Source organism: Phalacrocorax aristotelis, chromosome 5 (genome assembly GCF_949628215.1).
Source record: "Phalacrocorax aristotelis chromosome 5, bGulAri2.1, whole genome shotgun sequence".
In the NCBI taxonomy this organism is placed as follows: domain Eukaryota; kingdom Metazoa; phylum Chordata; class Aves; order Suliformes; family Phalacrocoracidae; genus Phalacrocorax; species Phalacrocorax aristotelis.
The window spans coordinates 44,703,316-44,726,433 of NC_134280.1; the positions used below are offsets into that span (position 1 = coordinate 44,703,316).

At 38.2% G+C, this 23,118-nt stretch overlaps 1 protein-coding gene across 10 annotated transcripts in view; it reads left to right on the forward strand.

Moving 5' to 3' along the window:
• The window catches only part of DIP2A (disco interacting protein 2 homolog A), a 137,740-nt gene that overhangs the window by 28,552 nt on the left and 86,070 nt on the right, over positions 1–23,118 (forward strand). For 5 of the 10 annotated variants that reach the window (XM_075094244.1, XM_075094248.1, XM_075094245.1 and 2 more), the window contains exons 2-3: positions 4,091–4,162; positions 18,880–18,999. In XM_075094244.1, coding sequence (XP_074950345.1) covers positions 4,091–4,162; positions 18,880–18,999 — 192 coding nt within the window. Of the gene's footprint in view, positions 1–4,090; positions 4,163–15,655; positions 15,733–15,772; positions 16,403–16,693; positions 16,993–18,879; positions 19,000–23,118 lie in introns of those variants that run through there. The other 5 variants (XM_075094251.1, XM_075094250.1, XM_075094249.1 and 2 more) reach the window with 5 other exon arrangements.

Sequence of the window (23,118 nt, forward strand, 5' to 3'; positions counted from 1 at the left end):
TCCTCAGCTGTATGGTACACAGTCATCTTGCGGAGAGTGTTTATACAATGGAGCCTTGAGACCTATTGCTAGCACAGTGTGGTACGTGGTTTCTTACAGCTGCTCCCAGTGAGAATTTATGTGCAAACTACTGGTTAAGGACTGGAACAGTCACTCTTTCCATAGTAAGCTCACCTTTCCATGAGCTGTCTGTCTGTGTCTTGCTCATCTTCCCTTCCCCATCAGAAGCCTTCAAGCACTCCTCAGTGCAGAGATACAAAGCTACAGAGGAGCTGGAACAGCACTGGATGTTCTCTGCCCTGTACATTCATGCACTGAAGTGGAGAGGCTGCTGCACTTGTGTGTGTCCTTTTCTGGTGGTGATTAAGGAAATAATGTTCTCTGTTAGGCACACTGTATTTATTTATGAACTACATAGCTCCTATATGCCCAATTCCTAGTTTAAAAAAAAAGCTTTGTCTAAGCATTGTCCAACAGGTAGAGCTACCATAAAATACTTGGGATTATGAAGCGAGGATTCTGCAGTGTGAGGATTTTGCAATGTGGAGTAGCATGGCAGCTATACCTAAGCAGTAAAGCATGTGCTTGTTTCCTATTCTTGTGGGGTTTTTTTTGAAGAGTGTTCACCACTCAGTGTTCACCACCTTTTCAGAATTGAAAATAAGCTAGTTGAAAGTTTTGAACCCAGCAGTGGATAGCCAGTGAAAAATAATTCATGAAAACTCAATAAAATGTTGGTAATTTTAAAATTAATTTAGCATTAAGATTCTTTTGGCTATAGTGCTAACGTTGTGAAAGAAAAAGATGCCTGAATAGATTTGAGGTAACAGCATGACAGATTATTTGTGCACTAATTAAGAAAATAATTGTTATAGATCATTTTAAGAAATGCCAACACTTTTATTTCTGTCTAGATTAATTTTCTTGGAGCCTATGACATATTTTACAATATGTCAGATATTCCAGACAGAGAACTAACAGCTTGGCCCAGTGTCTTGCTTTATCCAGGCTTCCCAGATGGTTTGCTGAGTCTGAGGAACCTCATATTGCTTTTGTGTAATCGAATAACTAGGGAGAGAGTGAGGCTAAATGACAGCAGCTGTGGCCCTGACATACCAGATGTGGCTAAGCATCTCTTCTTGGAAAGAGGTGAGTGATCACAACCCCAAATGGTGGGTTAATCCTGCTGAGGCTCTGAGGGTGAGGGGGTGGGGAGCAATTGTCAGGAGGAATCCAGCCCCAAGCTTTTGAGAAAGGGACAAAAGAAAATATTTGCTAGGCAGCAAAGTCTGACTTGTCAGTGGGGCTGCAAAAGTCAACAGAGATGCTTTTGACTTTGGACTTCTCTTAATCTGATTCGAGGAAAATTCTTCAAGGCAGCATTCCAGTAAAATCAAAGACTTTTCAACTGCAGTGAGAAGTCAAAGTTTGAGATATTCCCGTTTAAATGAGACTTTCTTTTCAACCGTGTCTCTTGATCTGCTGCTTCCATGGCATACCTCTTCAGTTGGGTGATACCTGGCAAAGTGGCTGATCTGTGCAGAGATTTGATTTAAGGATTACTTGAATTGTTTTTGGAGCTGTGAAGAGTATTATCCTAACTGAAGTTATGGTATGGCAAATTTGTGTTACATACAGCATTTGTCACTTAATTTGGTGAGATTGCTTTAGTCTTCCAAATTACTTCTGTTGTAAGAGAAACAGTTCTTCCTGCTGGTGCTTCTTGACTGGGTTTGTTTTAGGGTTTTTTTTCCCCTTCCATAACTGAAAGTAATGCATCCTTTTTGGTATCCTTTTTCTATCTTTATAGAAATTACTTACTTAGAGTGTAATTTATAATTTTGACCAGCTATTCCTAGGCATGCAAATCTGCTTAGACACTTGTGGTTTTTGTTTTGTTGGGATTTCATCCCTGGTTTGATATAATTAAATAACAAACATACATACATATATATGTAAATTATATTTCTAGATACTCTGCTTTAAAATTTTCTGATCGAGAAAAATTATAACCAAAGCATTTGTCTTGTGTCCAAATTTGATCTGAAATATTTGCACAGCTTTATGAGTAGAAACTGACAGATTCTGTTTGGTTGTAGTTTGAAATACCTGCAATGATGGAAGCACTCCAGGATTTACTTTTTTCTTATCTGTTTTGAACAGTGCCTTCAAGCTCTCGTTGCTTGTTTCGGCATACTGTCAGTAACTTTAAATGATGCATCTTCACTTAATTGCAGGGGGGGTGTGATGGAATGAAGTGACTTTATTTCTGTTAAGTGTCCTCTAATCTAGGAGGGAAGTGGATGTTTGAGGGAATGTGTTTAGAGCACATACTGCTAGGGACAATATTAATACATAAGGGTTGGTTTTGGTTTTTTAATTAAGGCAAATACATGACAAACACTTTAAAATACAGAGCAAGAAATTTTCTGTGTAATGTCTAACTGAGGAAAAGTGGTCCTTGCAAGCCATGCCACTCATCTGGATTAATCAGAAATTACTGTTACTGGTAACATATCCTATGCATAATGTCATAGCCTCATTTCCAAAGGGAATGAATCCCATGTAAATCATGCTCTGTCTTCTCTGGATTGCCCTCATAACCCTTGATTCTGCTGGTTGCCTGCAAAAAAATTTTGGTAAGGATAGACAGATACCCAGCAAAGTCCCAGGTCTGGTAAGTGTTGTCAGCTCTTACTGCACACCTGATGACTGAGGTCAGAGAGGCCTTAGAGATAGCACAGTGTAGTATTCTCGGAGTTTTGTCAAGTGCAAGACCACCTAAATCTGTTGATGTAACAAGCGTGCTACTCCTCTTATGGTTTCCAGATATTAAGTTTTTCAATTCCTTGTGTGAATAGGATGGAGAAAAAGTTTCAGGTTTGGCACAAAGCAAGTGGCCAGAGGTAGGCTGTTAATCCATATGTATGTAGTTCATGGCTTTTCCTGCCCCTCCTTCTCTATAGTTTGCTTTGATACACTCTTTTACCAGTATGTTGCTGGAAGAATGTGCTTGAAGCAGAGATCTAAAAGTAAAATTTTAGTTTTATATCCTAATTGAAGTCAAGGTAATTATCTGCCTACATTTCTAAAACTGACTTGAGTACGTTTTGAAAAATATAAGATATTTTTAATATCTATAATGTCGGTTATATTTCATGCTGTTGTGATGCATTTGCCGAGTATGGAGGGATAAAAGTCCACTTTGTTAGTGGAACTGCATAGTATCTCACCATCTAAGCAAGTGTGAATTTTGGGAGCTGGGAGTGGTTTTAAGTTATTTGAGAACACTGTTTTAATGTCTATGCTGAGATCTAGAAAATGGACAATGCTCATAAAATTTTGGTTGGGTGTTTTTTTTATTTTTATACTAACCTTGCTGCTGGTTTTGCATAAAGCCACCTTGTTCTGTTGGTAGAACCATGGAAGTAAAGATCCTGAAATGTCTCAAAACTAACTTTGGATTCCTGTAGAAGTGTTCCTTTTGTTCTAGTCTGTGTGAAAGGACATCATGTTTAACAGCGGAGTCTGCAGTATAGGTTTAAAACATGATATCAGATGACAACAACGAATAAAAACTAGTCCTAGAAGACGATTTTCACCTCCTAGAATTTGAAAGCAGAGACTGATGTACTGCACGGTGCAGAGTGGACAACATGGTCTAGGGTTTAAAAGGTACTACAAAGGTGTGCTAGAGGATGTTCTTTCAAGACCTGGTATATTGAGCATTTCTGATGCCCCAGAATGGTGCAGAGCCAGGCGTGTCAGCTTTGTTGGCTTCCGCTGTGCTGCAAATCTTTTATGCTGCATTCTGCGCTATGGTAAATATCTCCAGAATACCTCAACACAGGTGCTGCAGACAAAAACACTATTCTCTTGTATACCTCCAAGACGCTGATTTCCATATATGCACAGATAGCCCTGCATGTGTGGTACGTATATAACCATGAATTTCTCTGACATGACCAGGTCTTTGTTGCAAACGTGACTGATGCAAAGTTAGCAAGTTTGATCTTAGGGATTGTGAAAATGAGACTTCTTATTTAAAAACTGTTCAAAACAATATGAATTTATTTTTTTGTTTCTTTAGGAGACATCACTCAGAAAGGATATGAAAAGAAAAGAGCAAAGCTGTTAGCACGATACATACCACTAATTCAAGGTAAGAGACTGCACGTAAGTTATACCTTCTGCACTAAATCTGTGAAAATAAGTGATGGAAAAGTTATCACTAAATAGAATAATTAATAGCATTTAATTGACACAGCATCTAACCAGTAGTGGAAAATGGGTATTATAGAGAAATGCAGAACAAGAGAGAAGTCTAAAATTTTTTTAAACATTTTTCTGTGAAATGTTAAATGATAACATTTTTGTCAGTAAACTTTAGTTTCAGAACTGCATCCAGGACTTCAAGATAACTTTAAAAATTAATAAAGTTATTCCTGAAAGCAAGTTGGCCAGCTTCATTAAATGAAAACACTCACTAGTCATCTCTTTAGTGTGCTTTTTTTCAACACAGCCTCTGCCTCCTCATCCCCACTGCCACCCCCAGTTTCTTCAAAATACTGACTTCTTTACTAATAAATCTTACTACTTAAGCTGATTATTATCAGAATTTATCTTCAATGGCCAAAAGCTAAATGCCCAACTTCTAAAAATCATTTTTATACCAGGACACTTAAATCACTCAGGTTAAAGCTGCCATTGAGCTTTGGTCTTGTATAATAACCCTAGGCCAATGTTCCATAGCTTAAGAGATTCTGGTTGAGGTAAGGGAAAATGAGAAAACAACCAAGATGAGTAGAACCTATAATGAGACACTGTAGATACATGAGAGAAAAAGAACAACAGGTATTATTTTACAGTGTTTTCAGATGAGAGAACAGAGGGATTAATGCTGTGATTTTCATCCTGTTTTGGTTCTGGTATTTACAGAAGTTACTGATTTGAAGGAGAAATGGGCATCTCCAGTCAGTTTTGTACAAATTGTTGAACTAGATTATAGCCTCTTCTGCTTTTGAAATCTTGACGCACTGAGCCCTGTGGCTGTTGATAGCAGGATAGACAAACATTTTATTCTCATGAGTTCTGCTGACTGCTGAGTTGTGTTTTAAGAGAAGTTTTATGGTGTATGTGGCATTGAACAGTTATAACGTGATCTGGTGTTTTATCATGGGATTTATTAGCACAGGTTTGCTGTGGGCTTTTTGTTTTGGTTGGTTTTTTTTTTTAAGAACAGCTGTAGCTCTTCCCTTAGCAAATCCATAACACTCTGTAGACCATGCAGGACCGAACTCATAAAATGGCTCATTCTTCGCATAAAAGCAGTTTGGATATTTTTGATAAATACTGCAGTCAGCAGCAAGCTCTAGTTTCACCTGCCACAGCTTCTCCTCCTTACACCATTTTTCTCTAGGGAACTGCCTCACTTTTCTGTTCAAAATACCCTGTCCTCCAAGCCAGCTTTAAAGGTTTTGAGACCAGGCTAACTATGGATTTTGGCTGAGGATTAACAGTTGCAAGAAATGTTCTGTCAATGAACTCTGTTAGAAAGCCACGTCTTTTGATTTCTGTGTCTTGTTTTAGTCTCTCATAACAGTTGATTTACTCTGCCTCTTCTCCCTTCTACCGATAGTGTGTTTTTAATTTTTTTTTCCTTCTCAGCCCTTAAACTGAGGCTGTTTGCACAAATTGTTCAACTTCTGGGCTCTAAAGTGTAGCTTAGGAAAGTACAGTGCTTTTTCTTCCATACTTTTAAAAGTAAGTTTTAAAGCTCAAATGCAGCATAAAGCACGTTTGTTCCCTTTTCTGCATAAATACTGCTGGCCCCATGCCATATTCTAACTCTTGGGGTCTTAAAAGCAACACTGACTCCTGTGCAGAGTTTCCAGGGGTGTTACACTGATTAAATTCAGTTGTCTGCTCTAGAAGCCTGCTGTGATACCTGTGTAATTTCCAAAGGTGCTTTGTAATATCCTATTTAGATAACCTGCTCATTCTGGAACTCGCTCAGCTGAAGCGGTGTATGAAACTATAGAATTGACTTGTTAGACAGCTTTGGAAGAAAAAGAATGAGTAGGAAAAATGTTAATGGCACTTTTTTAGAGTTGTTTTCACTGATGCTTCTGTTTAAAACTTGAGGTATTCAGGAGTGTTTCTTTCAGGAAAAGTGACTTCATATAATCTAGTTTAACACCTTAACATCCTGGACAATATTTGTAAGAAAGCCTGTCCTAAGGAGATGGCAGTGCAATTCAGTGGTCTCCTAGTTTGTCTGTGATCTGATATTAGGCTCAACTAAGAATCCTAGGTCCCTTTAGTTTTACAGCTGCTTAAAAATTTCTCCTTGTTCACAGAGGTTTTCCCTAATTGTTTTAAGGAATGGTCAAAAATTAGCTGATCCTATGGTTTGTCTTGCTTGATACCATATTTTCTAAGAAATGCTGGATTATGCAATTTGTCTACCGCTTCTGCCCGGCTTTGATTTAAGATGACAGAAATCTAGCTTTAACATGCTAAAAAGAAAGCGAGCAGGCTGTCTGCTTCTGAGCACAAAGAACAATACTCTGGCAAAAAGGCAAAGCTTGCTTAAAACCCTAAGCTACCTACTTATTTCAGTTTCCTGACATATGTTCCATTAACCCAGTTCTGGCTTGGAATTTTAGTAATTGACACAGCTTCAGCATGGCTCAGATTAATGTGTGGGAGTCCCAGTGGCTTTGAGCCTGCAAGTAATTTTTTGTCATTAACAATTTGATTTTAGGATTTTTTTGTAACATCCTTTGGTTGGTAGCATTCCTGATGGGATTTGTTAAGTTTCCCATTATCCATCAAGTTTGTGCAGACTGATGGATGCCAGCATTTTAGAATTGAAGAGTTTTTTGTATGTCATTTCACCATCCCCAGGACTAATAGCTCATGACCCTCTAAAGCTGATTAGGTTATAATTTCTTTGCCAAGTATATGCATTGTCATCTTTTCTCTGTTGGTCTATGAGGGTAAAGACTGCTCACCAGTTAATTTTATCTCATGTTCTTCAGTACTTACTTGAATTTCACAAAACCTGATATCTTCCTCATGGTGCATTAATACCTACCTCTACTTGTTGTATTATGAAACTTAAGCCGATAGTACAATTGTGCTGATATATAAGGTTTTTAACAAAATGTAGGGTGGGCAGTGAAAGTACTGAATAAGAAGTAGAATTCCAGGTGAGAGGCAGGAAAGTAGAAAAAGAGGTAATGGGCAAATTGTTTGAAACGAAAGGGTTTGATTACTGTAAGTTTATGAAACATGAAATGATTAGAGAACTTGACAAAGGACTGCATATTGATGTGGTACTTGTAAAGAAGGAGAAAGTGATGCCACAGGTTTGGTAGCAACTGTGGAAAGAGATGGCTTAAATTGAGAGGAGAGTGTGACTGTTCTGTGAATCTGCTGTAAGTTCTCCAACTTAGACTTGAATGCGTCAGAGTTTCTATGATTTTGGGGTAGGTGATTCTTCTGTCTTGGTAGAAATTGGAAACAGATGCCTGTAATCATAGTGTTCAGATATACATGGGTAGTTGATGGGATCTTTTAACAAATATTTATGAATCAAGAAGTTGTATGACCTTTGTGCTGTAAAGCATACTCATACACTCATAAGATCTGAGTTCTGGAAATGTAACACTTTATGTTATACGTCATCAGTTGCCATTTACAAACTAATCGTATGAAAACTCCTGCTCTTTCAATGCCATGTAAAATGGATTGGATTTAGTATCTACTGCACTGTGTAACTGAATCTGTGGGGAACCAAATAATTATACAGACAGTGTTAAATAACCCCACAGAGGGTTTGGTGAATAGAAAAATACAGAAGTTGCTGCAAAGCATATTTTCAATTAACAGTAAATTAAGCAGAACATATTAATATTCAGGAGTTGTGTTCCTGTAGGTTCTGTTTTGCATTCTAAAATTTTATACCTGCAGTTATGAAGAGTTAGTAGAAATGTTAGATTTCACTTAGGAATAATTAAACTATGTAGTTACAGGGATATACTAATTAAAACATGTTTATCTTTCACTAATCGAACAGCTACACTGTGCAAAAGTAAAAACAAGTGTTAAGTAATAGCAAGCCTTAACAGTAATCAGTCAGTAATCCATTTCCTCAGTCAACCCCTGCATCTAAACTTCAGATAAAACTCTGAGGAAATAATTATATTTGTAGGCAACCTGGCATGCTGCTAGGTGAAGCTTTTGAATGATGGATAACATCAGACACACTGCCAAAAAAAATTTTGAATGCAGATAGAGCTTGGGTATAAAAAGATTCAGAAATAATATGATAAAATGAGAAGTATCTACAGTGAAATTTGGTAACTTACATCCTGGAGCATACTGTCCTGAGGGGGAGCAAATACTGTACTCCCTTCTTTTTTCTTGTAGCCAATGTTTATCATAATTTTTCTGTTGAATTTTGGGAAACTTTTGATGGCTAAAGAAACTGTTTCTTTCTGGAATCACTTTATATTCCCACATGTGGGATATATCTCAGAATGAGAAACAATACCAAGTATGATGGTAACTCCAAAAGCCTCATTATAAACAATCTTGGTGGTGTTCATGGGAGACCAGGTCACTTCTACCTGCGAGATTACATTTGTCATTGGAACACTAAAAAATTTGTCAGGAAGTGGAATGTCACGAGCTGATTGTTGAATGTGAAATAAATAAACTTTGTTGTCTGCACTAAAATGTGATATGTCAGTGACTATAGATTTCTTTTTAGTGATTGCCATGTCATTACCTGAATTCTGCTGGTATTCCAGACACTTGAAACAGTTTTAAAGCTATTTTAACCAAAGGGTAAGATGAAGCACAAACCTCAGAGGTTCCAACAGCAACCAGTCAGTCACTTGAAGGTAGTCTGTGTTCCCTTTTGTTAAATAGGAATTACCATCCTTTGCTTTGGTTATTTCCTGCTCACCTACCAGCTGCTGCTTTAAAAAAAACCCAAAAATTTCTGTAGCTTTAAAAGCTTGAGCAGTGTAGCTGATTTATTTATATTTTTATATTATGTATGATACATCTAAAATATATTAAAATAGTATATTAAAAATACAATTCATATATATAGCAAAAATATAAATAATCAGCCACACTATTTTATATATAATGTTTTATATAGTATGTGTAATAATAAAAAACCAGCTATATAGTGCTATATATATATTTATTTTTTATTTGCCTGTGTTTTACTTGGTTTTTTCCTAGCTCTTGAATGTTTCAGGAGTCCAACCTTCCAGGTCTAAAGGAAAACCCAATGGTCAGCATTTGAGGCCAGCTGTCACATTGATTAGTTGTCAAATGCTGGTGGACTCAGACCAGTGTCTTGAGCACTGGTATTCCCTTGAGGCACACCTTCCATGCTGGTACTGGATTTGCAGATTGATCACTGTGTTCATTCATAAACTCAGAGACCTCCTCCTAGCCGAGGCACCTCAGGGTCATCAGGGCTTGAACGTTCTGTATTTCTGGAGAATAAAAGATGTGTGTAAGCTTCCCTTTCCTTGTTTCTGCCATTTGTGAGAACAATAAGAATAAATTCCAAGACTATTCTCTGAGGAAGTCCAAGACAGATCTTGGCGTGGTAGCTAGAACCAACCTGGGAGAACTCTGCTGTACTGGGAAAAGAAAAATAAAATTTCAGAGATTGTCTTGGGCAATGTAAGTGGTTTTTAGAAGTACTTAAATGTACTTCAAATGTACTTAAGTCCTTAAAAAAGAAATTGTTGGAAGAACCTGCTAGGACCTGGTGATCTTAGACTTAAGAACACTTCCAAGCCAAAGCAGAAGCAGCAAGATGAAGTCAAACATGGAAATGAAGCAATGTATTTTTCATCTAATCATTAGATGACAGAAGAGATTTCTATTGCCTTGAAGGTAACTGCTTCAGCTTGAGGCCGTGCTTCTGCAATCAGCAGTGGATCTGCACAGAATAATCTGTAATATAGATGTGTTCCACATCAGCAATGTGATTGTAATTAGCCACAGCACACATGGTCTGTTCCTGTTAGGTTTCTTATGTCATGTCTGATTTAGTAGATGTTAAACAAATTTGGTACAAGAAGAAACCATCAGTGCCAAATTAAAACTTACCATTTCACCCCTGCTGCCTCTGATCATCTCTTCAACCATCAGGTTTCACATAAAAGTTCCAAATGTCCCATCTTCATCTTGGGCAAGTAAATCTTTAAGGTTGTTGCTTTTATGGATTAAATATGAAAGAAAATACATTAACCATAGTGCAACTGCCACTGCTGCTTATCTATTAGTGACAATATAACAAGTATAAAGAAAACAAATAGATATGTAAATACTAAATCAGATACACTTCTGCTTTATAAACTTGAAAAAAACACACATTCTTCATTTTCCTCTTAGAGCTGTTATTTACAGGACATGGTGTGTTTGTCAACTGTAAATACTAGTCCAGATTAATGCTAGTTTTGAGAAAGCTTATGTGAATGAAATCCTGGCATGAAATATGACCTAGAAAACCCAAGGTGTTTAAGCTCCTTGTATTACTCTAAGAAAAAAAACCCCAAGGTGTTAGCATATGAAGCTTTGCACCTCTCTTCTTGAGAGCTAACATCAACTTGCTGTCCTGGAGTTTTCCTGTGGTGGATTAAATTTAGACTTGCATGTCTCCAGTGTACTCTTTCATAGAGTAATAGTGTAACTAGTGAGACAAAAATCCCTGAATTGATTGTTATTAACAAAATCCAATTTCTAATATTCAGGATTTATAAAAATATTGAAATGCAAAAAAACCCCAAACCTCTGTATAGCAGCCAATCACAGGTTATTTTATTGAGTTAAAAGCAAAGCTAAATGTTGCATTTTATAAATATCAAGTAACTTGAGCATATAGCTTCTTTTTAATACAACGAAACCTTGCCTCTGGGTATTGCAAGACCGAGTTGTCATTCAGTCGTACCAATTAAGCCAACTTTTCATAGTGCTTTAACCTGAGACAAATTAATGTGTACAGAGACATCCTTCACTTCTGTTACTAATACTGTCTTATATTTAAGTTGGAGAATAATTAAGATAGTCTTAAAGGAAACAAGCTGATCATATTTTTTCTATTAAAACACATGGTTCTTCAGACTTTTTAAAATAAAGACAAGTGATTTTAGCTTGTTCTCCTTAGAGATCTATGAAAGCTCTTTGAGGCCTAAGACACAAATGCTGTTCAGTGTCATTTACTCATCTGTATGTTCCCAAGAGCTGATATTTTCTACTGCATTAACATCTTTATCAGTGAGGGCTTTATAAAGGTGGTTTGAAATTTTAAAGCATCATGAGTATCATTAATGGTAATATTGCTTGTGAGCCATATACAAGCTGATTTTGCCAACAGGAGTTTTGTAAGCAGATAAATGTTCTACCTACTGGTATGTCTGGTAAAGTGAAATACCTACAGATGCACAGGAATTCTATAATAAAGGAATTATACCTAAAATCAAGGGTGGTTTTCTCCTATTCTTGTTTACTTTGTCCCAGCTATTACTGGTTCTAATAAAAGGTACTGTGTTTCTGCATAAACTTTGTGATTTGGTTTGCAGTTTCCTCTGTTCCAGTTTTATCACTTACAGCTTTCCTTTGTTTGGGTCATTAAACCCCCTGAAATATTAAAATGCATGTAAGGTGTTACTCCTTTTTCTCACATTGTTGTTCTTGAAAACGAACTGACTTTGGCTTCAAGGCACAGTCAAAAGAAAGGGTTTTTATGTGCAAGCAGATCAGGGGAAGAGTTTATTCTTCCATATAAGCAGGGTTATGTAAGCTGGATGGCTGCTCCAGAGAGTTATGTTGCAAAACGCCTCAAAATACTTGCAGAAGGGTGCAGTAATGGTAAATATTAATTAGTTTAACAGCTGAGAGGTTTGACAAAGGGCTTATCATAAGCAAACCTCCAGAGAGGAGTGCCAGTCAACTTTTCTAGCTCATGTAGAGTTTTCCCCTTTGCTTAAACCTGGTGTTAGTAACTACACCCTGGCCAATTCATTGAGTACTATCTGAGCACTGAAAGCAACCATAACATCCTTTCCATTTGATGTGCTGTGCTGAGTAGGCGATTGTGTTGGGTATTAGCTGAGGGACTTCTGCTCTGAACAAGTGCAGGTGCTGCTTCATCCCTCCCATGTTAGTTATTTCTGCTGAAATTCCCTCTGGGGAAGTTGAAATGCAAGACTGGGATGGGAGATGGTCCGATGTGGGTGTTTCTGGCTCTTGCCTGTGGTACAGGTCCCCCGTCTCCATCATCTCATAGGCAGTACTGTGGGAGCATTAGTTTTGGTAAAGCTTCAGCAAAAGATGCTTGGAAGAGACTTAGAGAAAAAAAATACAGAGAGAATGGGGAGCCTCACTGAAAGAGAAGAGATGACTGTGTGGTAAAGGAAAATCATGTTTTGCTTGGAGGGAAGGGGAGGAGACATTTAAAAGTGATACCTCTAAAACAGAAGACAAGTCTGTCCTCTAATTTTTGAGGTGAAGCTAGGGGATAGCGTTAACAGCCATGACTCTTAATTTTGCTTCCTTACACTTGTAGATGCTCTGTTGCTTACTGTGCTGTTGCTTATTTTTCCACAAGCTTACAAGTTTCAATTAACTGGAAGCATTTTTTTTGTTTGTTTCATGGTTTTTCTCAGGCATATGTCTCTATCTCCTGGTGTAATTATGTGTCCTTTGCCAGGAATGATTATGCTACCATGAAGGTGTTTGTCTTCAGGTTCCTTTCTAAAGAGTTCCGGTTGTAACTGCAAAACCTCTTCCCTACCTTACTGCTGTCTGCATTAACTCACTGCTGGTTTATCTCCAGTATTTTGTAAGGCCGTGTTCAGATATGTTGTCAGATCTTTTCACCTTTACACCCAGGTGGCAAGTCATCACACAGTCCTCTATGATACTGTTAGAAATCTAAACAGTTGGTTCATGGTGGAAACACCTAACAAAGTAGTTCCCTCTTTCTTGCACCTAGAGAGGTAGCTATCAAGTCAAAAGTAAATTTGGCCATTTTACCAAGCAGACACTTAATGGAATAATTTCTCTTCATTAGGTTGCTGCAGTCTTGCATGGAAACTTTTCTTCTCCATTAGGGCTGCTACTATGGAAACAGGATTTCTCTGTGATGCCCCTGAATTATCTTGTTGGACCTTCTTTCCTTTACAGTTTAGTGGGAAATAACTGAATCTAAAATCCTATTTAAAGAATTTGGGAATTAATATGACTGTTTCTGTGGAGCTGTACTTAAGCTAGGTACACATTAGTACAGCCATGCAGCTTTGCTTGAGAAGACTCTGAGGAGTATGAGGTACCCTTGTGATGGTGAAATAAAGGGGTTATATGTAGGTACCTCATGTGTAGGTGCTACACAATGATGCACCTCTTTTGCCATGATGTATGAAGTGGTACTAATGGGGAACGAGAGGCTGTTTTGGGTACACCTGCTCCTGCTCCTTGCATACATTAATGAATGCCAGAAAAACCTGCGAGGAAAGACCTTACCTGTTCTTATAGACCACCTGTCTCTAACTAGGAAACTGCTGAAGCTCCCTCTCGTTCAGGGCAGGCAGAGGGAACCAAAAACAACTGCAGTCCTTGGTGAAAACTTCCCTCATTTGGTAGGGGCCCTATGTGAGTGTGGGTGGTAAACCGACTGCAATGGAGAAAGATGAACAGGTCTGTAGGGCTTGAATCCGTGGAGAGGGAGTGGAAACCAGAGGCGGGGTTGGAGGAGATGGGCGAAGAGCCTGGAAGGGAGGGTGGGGGGGGCCAGTAAGTGAAGTAGTGAGTGGTGCAGACTGGACAGCTAGCCACTGTCTTTGGGTAGAGCAGGGTACCATGTGTGGACAAGACAGCAGAGGGGAACTAGAGCAGGGTTGGACAGACCGAAAGGTTGGCCTAGAGCCAGACCAGAAGTTTCCTACACTTGTTTTATTCTCTGCCTTGTCATACCTCTTTTACTGCTTTGTACCTGGTGGTTGTCTTTTGTTCCTTATTTCTAGATCCAGTTCAACAGCTGCAGAAAGGTTTAACAGTATATGAAGAGCCTAAAGTGTCCTCTTCGGCTTCACTCTTCCCTTCTCCTCTCTGCAAAGCTCTTTAATATGAAACATTATCTTCTGCAGACTGTGGATGTTTGGAGGTGTGATACGTAACTGAGTAGCAATGGAAGTAAAACTGAGATGAGGGAATTGTTGTCATGCTCTTTTAATTTCCTTGGGTTTACTTTTCAATTTACCATTAAAACTTGGAAGACAATATACTTTTGAAAGGTTCAGGTAGTAAACTGGTCCAATTTATATAGATTAACCTAACTGAAATTACTTTGTCTGAATTCCTGTTTCGGGAGGTAAATTTCAAGATCAGCCTTTTTGTGAAGGTAATTAGATCTGAATGTATAACAGCTCTTAGAAATAAGAGTTTGCTGAGACAAGTCTTTAAAAACCATTTGATTTGACGTTAAGACGTCACATCTTATGCAGATGAGATGAAAGAGGCAATAGGGCAACTGTTCTGCATGTGGTTGCCCAGGAGAGTCCTCTAGCAATAGAGTTTGTGCTTTTGCTGAGTATGTTTTTGAAATTTTTACCTCTGCCTATCTGATGCCAGATGTGTTCAGCTAGGCATCCTCCACAGCGATGCTAGCAAAGAGTCTCCATTGTACTGTCAACTGTTCAGTGCTTTTATAGGAAAATAATTTTGCTTGTATAAATCAACATTGCTAGGAAATGTTGGTGTTAGTCTTGATTCTCCAATGTTACTGGATGGAAAAATAGAGTTATAATTCAAATATTAACTTTCATTTAATCCTCTAGAAGCAAATTGTTCAGTTAATTGTAACAAGCAGCTTCTTTAAGATGACTTAATTCTTGCTAGCTTTGGGTAAGTCAGAAATGGATAAAATATAGCAATAGTGGATCAAGTGTCTTCAGTGTGTGTGTTTCTAAAAATGTTACTTTTTTAAAGATCTTAAGTGTGAAGAGGGGGAGCAGTTAGCCTAATTATGCAGCTGCTTTTGCAGAAGGCTACGGCAGTGATTTACATAGTACCAGGATAAATTAACAAGTTCACCAAGCTTGTGGAGCAGGACTTTTCTGGCACATAACTGTGTAGCCTAAGAGTTAGGTGCAATATCTTACTCTTTTTACCAAAAAGTGATGGTTTTCAGACTCATCTGTGGTATTTTTTCACTATGATGTGAAACTTTCTTTGAGAAAGTGAAAAGGGAGATTTACCTGAAGAAAAACAGTTGTGGTTTCCAACAGGGCCATTGATTTTGTGCCTCATCCTAATGTAAAGGGAACTTCTGAGATTTATTGATACATATCACAATACAGCTGCCCTAACTCTGATCCACAAAAATCTGTTCCGTAAGTGTTGGAGGAGGAGAGGATTCTGTTTTTGGAGTTGGTAAGCTTTCATGCACTCTTATGCTTGTTTGGGGTTCCTTCTCTTCCCCAGTCCCTCTCCCCCCAGTACTTGTGTGGCCAAATAGCAACGCTCAAGTTGCACATGGCTCAGAAGCATCCCACATGCAGCTTGTCATCTGCTGATTGATTATTGCACTTAACTGATTTTCCATCTTATTTCCCCCAGATATTTAAGGGCTAAACCCTTGTGCCAGGTGTAGCAGTGTCATCGATCACAAATTATGCTGACCAGCTTTGCCAGGTACATGGGATCACACAGTGGGAAAGGGGCTTGGTAATGGTCTTTTGAGTCCTGATTCCAAGCCTCTGTAGTTATTTGCTTACATACCAGTTACAGGAGTTCAAAATGGGGATTCATGGGCTGTACCATGCCCAGGGAGAGAGACAGGTTTGGAAAGCTGGGTACTGAACTGTAAGACTGGAATATATAACAGTAAGGAATTATAAGTAGAGCATTAATCTCTTCTTCTACTTACAACTAATAACTCTCTTTGGAGGAAAAAATGGTACCACAAAATAATCTCCTCTTTTGTTGTCGTCTTCACCCAAGGTCCCTTGTGGCAAGATCACACAATGACCTGATGCTTGTGCCAAGTGACCTTCCTAATGTAGATACGCTGTTACCTGAAAATTTCATAAAGAGGCAATCTATTTTAGGGAGACTCCCAGCTCAGCTGCTTTTCCTGTTGTGTTTTTCACCACATTTGTTACCATGTTATCTATTTGCATCTGCTCTTTTTTGGCTCAGGCTTTGAAGAGAGCCTCAATCTTTTTAATGAAATATGAAGTTGTTTGCTGTTTCCAGATCAATAAATCTCACTGGACTCTTGATTTGTGGTCATGTAAAACTCTTGATGACATGAAACGTAAACTACAATTCTCAAGTGTTTTCACTGCTCTTTGAGTATCAGGTATGTTGAATCAATTCAGTTGGTAGACTAAATTTGCGTTTCTTTTAGAAACAGGATTCTGCTAAAGTGGTTCAGGGAATGTTACCTCTTTATATTGGGTAGTATTGAAACATCATGTGCTTACTCAGCTCCATATTCAACTGCTGTCTGTTGAGGAGACTTCAGTTTCTTTACTGGCCTGTCTCATTTCCCTTACTGGGAAATGCATTTGATGTTACTTAGCCTGTCATCTACTTGAAAAGCTTTACTTTTGGAGAGTAGGAAAACTCCATTAAGTGAGAACATGTTTGTTCTTCCTTGTAAATTGTAAAAGAGAGGGCATGTCTCTGGAGTTGGATTAATTTCTAAAAGCTTCGATCTGTGTGATTTATTAAATGTTCCTTTCTTCTCTGTTACTTAGGCTCATATTTTTTCCCCACACCGCCCCCCTGAACTCATGGCTAACTCAGGGTTGCCTTTTCAACATCCAGAGGGGTTAACTCTCAGCTGCAAATGGTGATGGAAAAGGGATTACGGAGTGCATTCACCTAGTGCTGTTAACAGATACCTAAGAAAGCTGATGTGTAGCAACTGATCCAGTCAGGAGGATGGTAAAACACTTTTCCAGAGGATATTATATTTGAAGAGTGTATTTTAAAGTTAGTTTTGATTAGTTGAGGTAGAACTGGTATATTTAATCCAATTACTGTTTGAAAACTTAGCTTCAAATGTGAGGACCATGTCTTACGGAAAGGTCTTAATACAAATATCTCTTAATCGCTGGATTTATTAATACTTAATTACCAGTTCCTTTCCTGGTATATGCCCAGGGGGAAGGGAACAAAAACGCCATGAGAGAAAGAAGAATCCTTTCTTACTTGTTAAAGAGCAAGCTTTACTTCCAAAAGAACTGGCCGGGATTCCTCTTGAGTGATGTCTTCAGTTCAGTGAAAGCTGCTTTCTGTAAATATTTGCATTTTGAAAATGTTCTTTCTAGTTCTAGCAAGACTTAAGGGCAGGTAGGAAAGCAGAAGCTCTTCAAGGGAAGGAAATAGTAAAATGAAAGATTCACTCAACCCTATATGGTACAAGGGCTAGAAACAATAAACTTGGTGCAGCAGATCTTACATGGCTAAGGAAAGTTTACTATTAAACACAACACTAAGCTAAATAGACATATAAGAACATAAATTTATGATAGGTTCATACAAAAAAACACCTTCCAACTGCATTGTAATTTTACATCTATTGAACTTTGCATGTAGTGGCTGTTGCACTTCTGAAGGGGATCATTCACCGGTCTTAAAACAGTACAAACTGAAGTGTTCTTTGTTCCTTACATTCCTCTGGCCTCTTGAGGCTGTGTGTGACGTGGGATTCTCAAAGTACCTGCAGAGGTTACAGGTCTTTGTTTTGTACTTCAAGTGTATAGGTATAATAGATGAGAAAATACAATTGCAAGTGTAAGTTCCTAGCCCAAATTTGTATAGTCATTTGCAGATGCATCAAGAGCCAGCAGGGAGTCTCCTCCTTTGGGGGGTTGGGGAGTGGTAGGGAATATTTAATAGTTACTGTCTGCCCTCTTGATTACATTCTTGCATAACAGAAATAAGAAGAGGTGAAATTCATCTTTCTGAACCTTAGCGAGTCTAAAGGTAGGCACCTGCTCTAGGTTATCTGTCTAGAGCCCTGTTCTAGACAGGTGCAGCGGAAACAGCTAGAGAGCAGTTCAGTTCCTCTTATTTTTGTTACCCTTTATGCGAATGGGAAGATCTGTAATCCTTTAACAAGTATATGAAGTACCCAACCAACCTAGGTCAGAGCAGTAGTTTTTGGACAGCTGAAGCTGACAGAGTAATTCTGCCCTTAATATCTGCAAAGTTATTGTTAGAGAATTGGGGAGTTTTTATAAAACGTGAATCTCTTCACATTTGTGAGTGATTGTGAATACTGTTCTGTTAAATGGGAATAGATCAAACAGACATCCGCATTCCTAAATTTTACTCTGATTACCTGTCTTGTGTTTAGACTCAAAAGAAACTTGACAGAATAGTTCAAGTTTTATTTAAAAGGTGGAACAGTATCATCTTGTCTCTTCAGGATCTCCAGGTCCAATGTGTAATTGTAACCATCTCTGCAGCATTTTGCTTGATGTCTAGCAGTAAGCTGGGAGAGGATTGGTTCCCTCTCCTCCCTCTGCATGGATCTGGCATACAGAATACTTAATGAGACAACCGTTAACTTCTGCAAGGAGCAAAGGAGCTTTTCTGTTTTTCAGAAGTGTTTCTTATCTTCTGTGTGGAATGCTTATCAGATCAAGCTAGACTTTAGTTTAAATAATCTAAAATGCAGTTGGAAGAGATTTTTTTAAAGGTATAGGCTTAGGGCACCAGTTGAACTTGTAAGTAGGTGTCAAGGGTGGTAAAAGAATGTAGACATGGGTAGCAGATGTTTTATTTGCAAACCTGAATTTGTACTGAAATAAAACTATATTTCAGGTGTGGATCCATCCCTGCAAGCAGAGAACAGAGTCTCAGGCTCTTCGCAAGCTACCACTTCTGTATCTAAACAACAGAAATCTCGTTCTACCAACTCGAGGGATGAGCGCTTCCGATCTGGTAAGGAAAAGAAACGTAGCTAAAACGTCAGGTGTCTTCAGAGGAACAGTGTACCAGTAAAGTAGCACCTACACCTAACAAAAAAGTTGAAAGTGCTTTGGAAGAAGGGAAGGGCTGATAAATATTTTTCAAGTAGCTTTTTGTATTTCTGTGCTTGAGTGGTTTTGTTAGAATCCGGAATGGAGGAAATGCAAGGAGGGAAAGAAATTGTAGACGTGCCTTCTAATGTTTTTCTTATTGTGAATTTTACACCATGCTTACCAATTTTCTTCTGTTTGCTGATTGGGTTTCAGATCTGTGGAACAGTTACTTAAACATTTAGAAGGCTACAGTGTGTGGATGGGTTTGGTCTTTTTTCTGCTTGATTGGTTGGGCTATTTTTTTAAATGAAGCTCACTTTCAAATTTTGTTAAAGGGAGCTCCCTTTCAAATATTTCCTGGTTTAAAGCAAGTGCACAAAAAAGGGAAATGTCACAATGGATATTCTGCTTAATTTTAAATGGATGCCACTGTGACAAACCTGTTTTGGAGATTTCTGTGAAAATTTCGATATCCTCATCACATCCTGTTTCCATTGTTATTCTTCAGGTGGTTGAAGTACACTGTTTCCCTCTGAAATTCCTTGTCACAATAGTGAGAAAAGGCAAGGCAGGTGTTTGGAAGCTTTTCTCTACTAAATACCTTTGTACTTTTAACAGGAAATTTTTCTGTTTGTTTTCCAGGGTGATTATATGTCTTGGGTTTAGGGATGAAAAGTGCAAGTAATGGCATGCACTGCACATCCTTAATATGTTGTTGATCTTGCATCACCTTGCTTTGCAACTGTTTGGGCATAGTTGTTATTCCATCATATTTGTATTGCTGACATTAAAAACCTTGCTCCAGAAATATGGGTTTCTTATAAATAACTGAAGGATGAATGAGACTTCTTAAATATTCTGACGATATATATGGACTTGTGAGGAAGATTCATGTATTCAGCTACACCAAGAAGAAACTTCTGAATGTCAGGGAAGATTACATAGTATCAAAATTAACTAAATTATGTGTTTAAGAGTATATACAAATTGGTCATTTAAATTTATTTTTCCATTTCAAATGTATCATCAATATAATTCTACTGTTAAGTATATACCAGAAAAAAAAAACCCACAGCTTTAGGGGTTAAATTACAGCCATGATTTCCAAGTTACTTTGTGAGCAAGTAGATTCCAAATAAATTACAAGCAGAGTCACAGCTACAACAGGGAATACTTGGGAACCATTAGCTGAGAGAGCTGGGAGGGTCTAGAGCAATATGCTGTATACACAGACAATTTTCCTGTCTCAGAGCCTCAGATGTCCTATTTAATTTGCACCAAGGATACTTAAAAAACCAACCAAACAAACAAGAAGGAAGTAAACAACTCTGCCATATTACTGGTATTGTTTTGGGGGATGTTTGGCATAAGGTTTCTTAACTAGTCCTACAGTGCAACACTTGTAAAAATGGGTGGATATTAACAAGTTCAGCTAGCGTACTTGCTTATGAATATATGTGGCTTTTAAATGTTAGCCTAACTACCAGTGCTAATTATCAGTGCTTCCTCTTTTCCTAGAGCTGATATTTCTATGGCCTTGTTGATTTCAAAATTCTTTAAATGGACTTTCAGTGATTCTGAAGTATTGCTCGCAGTCTCATCAGTCTAAAGCTCAGCTGATATTTTTATGTCTCAATATGAGTATTTCTGAATGACCATAAGTGTTCAGGCAATCCTGCCAGTGGACAGTTACTCAAGATGAGGCCTGATGTGTAGGGGTTTTAGGTTATTTTTTGTACTTATCACTGGCCAGTGCCAAAACCCTAGGTAGTACTTCATGTGAACTGCCATGTACCTCTGTGGTTTGCCATCACTGCTCTGCTAACTCATGTTTCATTAAAAATTCTCACCTAGATTGTGTTCTTCACTTTGAAGTTTAAACTCTCAGGGAAAAAATTTTTGGCTGTAACACATAAAATTGGATTTCTTCTTCCCATTAGTGGTATATGACAAGGCTTAGTGTATCAAAACCAAGTAGTTAGGTGATACCAAAACCGAACAGTGATGGTTATTTGGCTTGATATAGGTTGAACTTATCTCTATACAATGTAATGTAGATACAGCTTTCAGAAGGCAATATCTTTTCCCCTTTTACCTCTCCAATTTTAGAAAAAAATTCTTCAGATTTACTGCATTAGTGGTTCTCTATCTCAATGTAGAGATGGACTGAAAGAAAAAAACAAGGTGTTTGTTGCATGTGTTTTTCCTCTTTGAAAGTATTACTACTTGGATTCTAATAGATGTTGAATTGTCTCGTTCGAGTCTGAAAACACTTCACATGGGTGTTGATACTGTTTTACATGGCTACTCATGCTGTGAGATGTATGTATACATAGAACCTGAAGAGAAATGCTGGCAAGGCATCTCAGAAAACCCCTGTTACTGCAAAGTAGCTTCACTTTGTTCCTCCCAATACTTTGGCATAAAAAGAGTCACAGTTTTGCTTCACAAAGCGGTCCCAGTTTATCTGAGAAATTCTAGCTATGCTAAAAGCATTTTCTACTAAAAAAAAGATGTCCACCACCACCAGCTGGAAATATTGCTACGTTTTTAAATTTCCCTGTATATTCACACATGTTACCTATTGTAAAGGATAAACAGCTTTAGACTATAATTGTGGATACTGCATGGAATTGATTCTTCTATCAGTTGCATGCCTTATTTGTTCTTTAGGCTTCTGGGGGGAGTGGAGGGTATGGTGATTCTTCTTTTTTTATTTCCTTCCAGTCTTTAGTTTCTTTTTTCCTTTCTTTGCATATCATCAGTTCTGCTGTGTCCTTTTCAAGAGTAGCTGATGAGGGTGGAATGCAACTTTTCATAGAACAGGATTGCTTTCTGGAGCAATTATAGCTGTTTTAGAACCATCAACATAAATTACCTAAAATAAGCCATCAAAACACTTTTGCCTTTTTATGCAATTAATCTGCCATTTACCAGCTGTAAGCACATGTTTTAGTAGTTTCCCTGAGTTGTTGTCCACTTAAATTAACTACAGTTTTTATCATCTACATATTTTTGTCTTCCAGCAGTAAATATTAAAAAAAAAAAATTCCCAGCAGTGAATACCATCAGTAAATGCTGTAGGCTGCTAAGGTACCTAAGAGTTTGTGGAACAGCAGTTAACTTCACAGTTTTGTTGTGTTAGATGAAGACAGTGTGAAAGTGAGAAATGCAGACACTTTGCAAGCATTCATCCACGGTAATCGCTAAGACCCTCATACCTTCAATTCAGGGGATACTTGATGATGGGTGTATTGCTATTGCTACTGGCTTTTCTTTCAGGGGGGATGTGTGGTTTCTGGGGAGGCACTGTGCCTTCTCTTACGTTCAGTCCCACTGCTGCCTGGTTTTAGATAAGAACACAAATGAGTTAGCTGGTAAGCCTTTAGAGTGTCTGAAGAAGCTTTCTCGGCAGCTATTCTTTCTCTCTTCCCACTTCTGCACTTTTTTCAGGTTGCTGTTCTTCAGCCTGTTTGAGATACAGCTGTAATATACAGACTGTTGTGCCAGCTTGCCTGGAACAGGATACAAAGATGTATTTGGGGAACTGTTCCAGATGAGGAACAAGTCTGCTTAGCATGCAGGTGTGATACCTGTACAGCAGCATGTAGTATACAGCAGCCCTTTCCCCTGTCCTTTTGCCCTTTCCCCTGTCCTTTTGCCCTTTCCCCTCATAGAGGTTGATCCTGCACTGATCCTTTGTGCTCTACCAGCCTTCCTGGAATCATACTGTCTTTTTAAAAATTATTCTTACTTTTTTCTTTTTTAACTGGCAGTCCTTGTCACAAGGATGCAATCACATGGGGTGCTAGTTTGCAGCAGCCATTTGTAGAGGCAGACAGTGCTGGTTGCTTTAGTTGCTGGTATTTGGAGATTTGGAGATTCTGTGAGCAGAAGGGAAACTGGTCAACCTACGAATGCCTTTTTTTTTTTTCTTCGAACAGCTGTAGAAATTCTTCCTCCTGTGCCTAAGGCAGGAACAAGAATCAGAGGCTGATAAACAAGCAGAGTCTACAAACAGGAAAGAAAAATGCTCTCC